The sequence below is a fragment of the Asparagus officinalis genome, chromosome 1, assembly GCF_001876935.1.
Source record: "Asparagus officinalis chromosome 1, Aspof.V1, whole genome shotgun sequence".
Taxonomy (NCBI): Eukaryota; Viridiplantae; Streptophyta; class Magnoliopsida; order Asparagales; family Asparagaceae; genus Asparagus; species Asparagus officinalis.
Window position 1 is genome coordinate 9,335,745 of NC_033794.1, and position 689 is coordinate 9,336,433.

The following is a 689-nucleotide window of genomic DNA, read 5'->3' on the forward strand; positions in this document are numbered from 1 at the left end:
CAAACAAAGAAAAATGTAAAAGTAAAATTGATGAGGTGGACAACAACTTTCCAAGTTGTGTCATAAATACACAACTTTACCAACAACAACCAAACAGCCCCTTACAAACCAAACAAGCAATTTATGATTCCAATGGAATCAAAAACAAACAAAAAAAAAATATAAAAGTAAAATTGATGAGGTGGACAACAACTTTTCAAGTTGTGTCATAAATACACAACTTTACCAACAACAACCAAACAGCCCCTTCCTCATTTGCATATTCACCTATTATTAACCCAACATAACATCATTATACAATAATTGCGATTATATTTAAATATTCCTCGAGTAAATATCAAGGCCAACACTTCGTCTGTTGGCTGGTTTTCGTTGGCTCTGCCTCGTCGTCATTATCTTCATCCTTTTTTTACTCTCTAATAATAATATTTATTTATTCCTTCGAATCGAACCATCAACAACCGAACACAAAAAAAAAAAAAGGAAAAGGGGAAAAAAATTCCATTGTCCGTTCTTTCAACTCTCTCTCTCAAGGAGAGAGAGAAATTTATGTAGCTTAAACAAACAAAGTTCTGATCTTTCTGGGGAACGGAGATGGATACGGATAATATCGAGTGCGTGTCCATATCCGATGGGATCGACGATGAGGAGATCCACCGTCGTCCTCCCTTCTCCGGCAAGATCCACGG

The 689-nt window shown here is 36.3% G+C and overlaps 1 protein-coding gene across 1 annotated transcript in view; it reads left to right on the forward strand.

The window, feature by feature from the left end:
- LOC109848758 (E3 ubiquitin-protein ligase SINAT5-like) overlaps positions 455 to 689 on the forward strand; it is a 4,658-nt gene continuing 4,423 nt past the window's right edge. The window contains 2 exon segments of the mRNA XM_020418414.1: positions 455 to 650; positions 652 to 689. The exon segment at positions 652 to 689 is cut by the window's right edge and continues 92 nt beyond it. Of these exon segments, the coding sequence (XP_020274003.1) occupies positions 595 to 650; positions 652 to 689 (94 nt within the window). The 5' untranslated portion in view covers positions 455 to 594.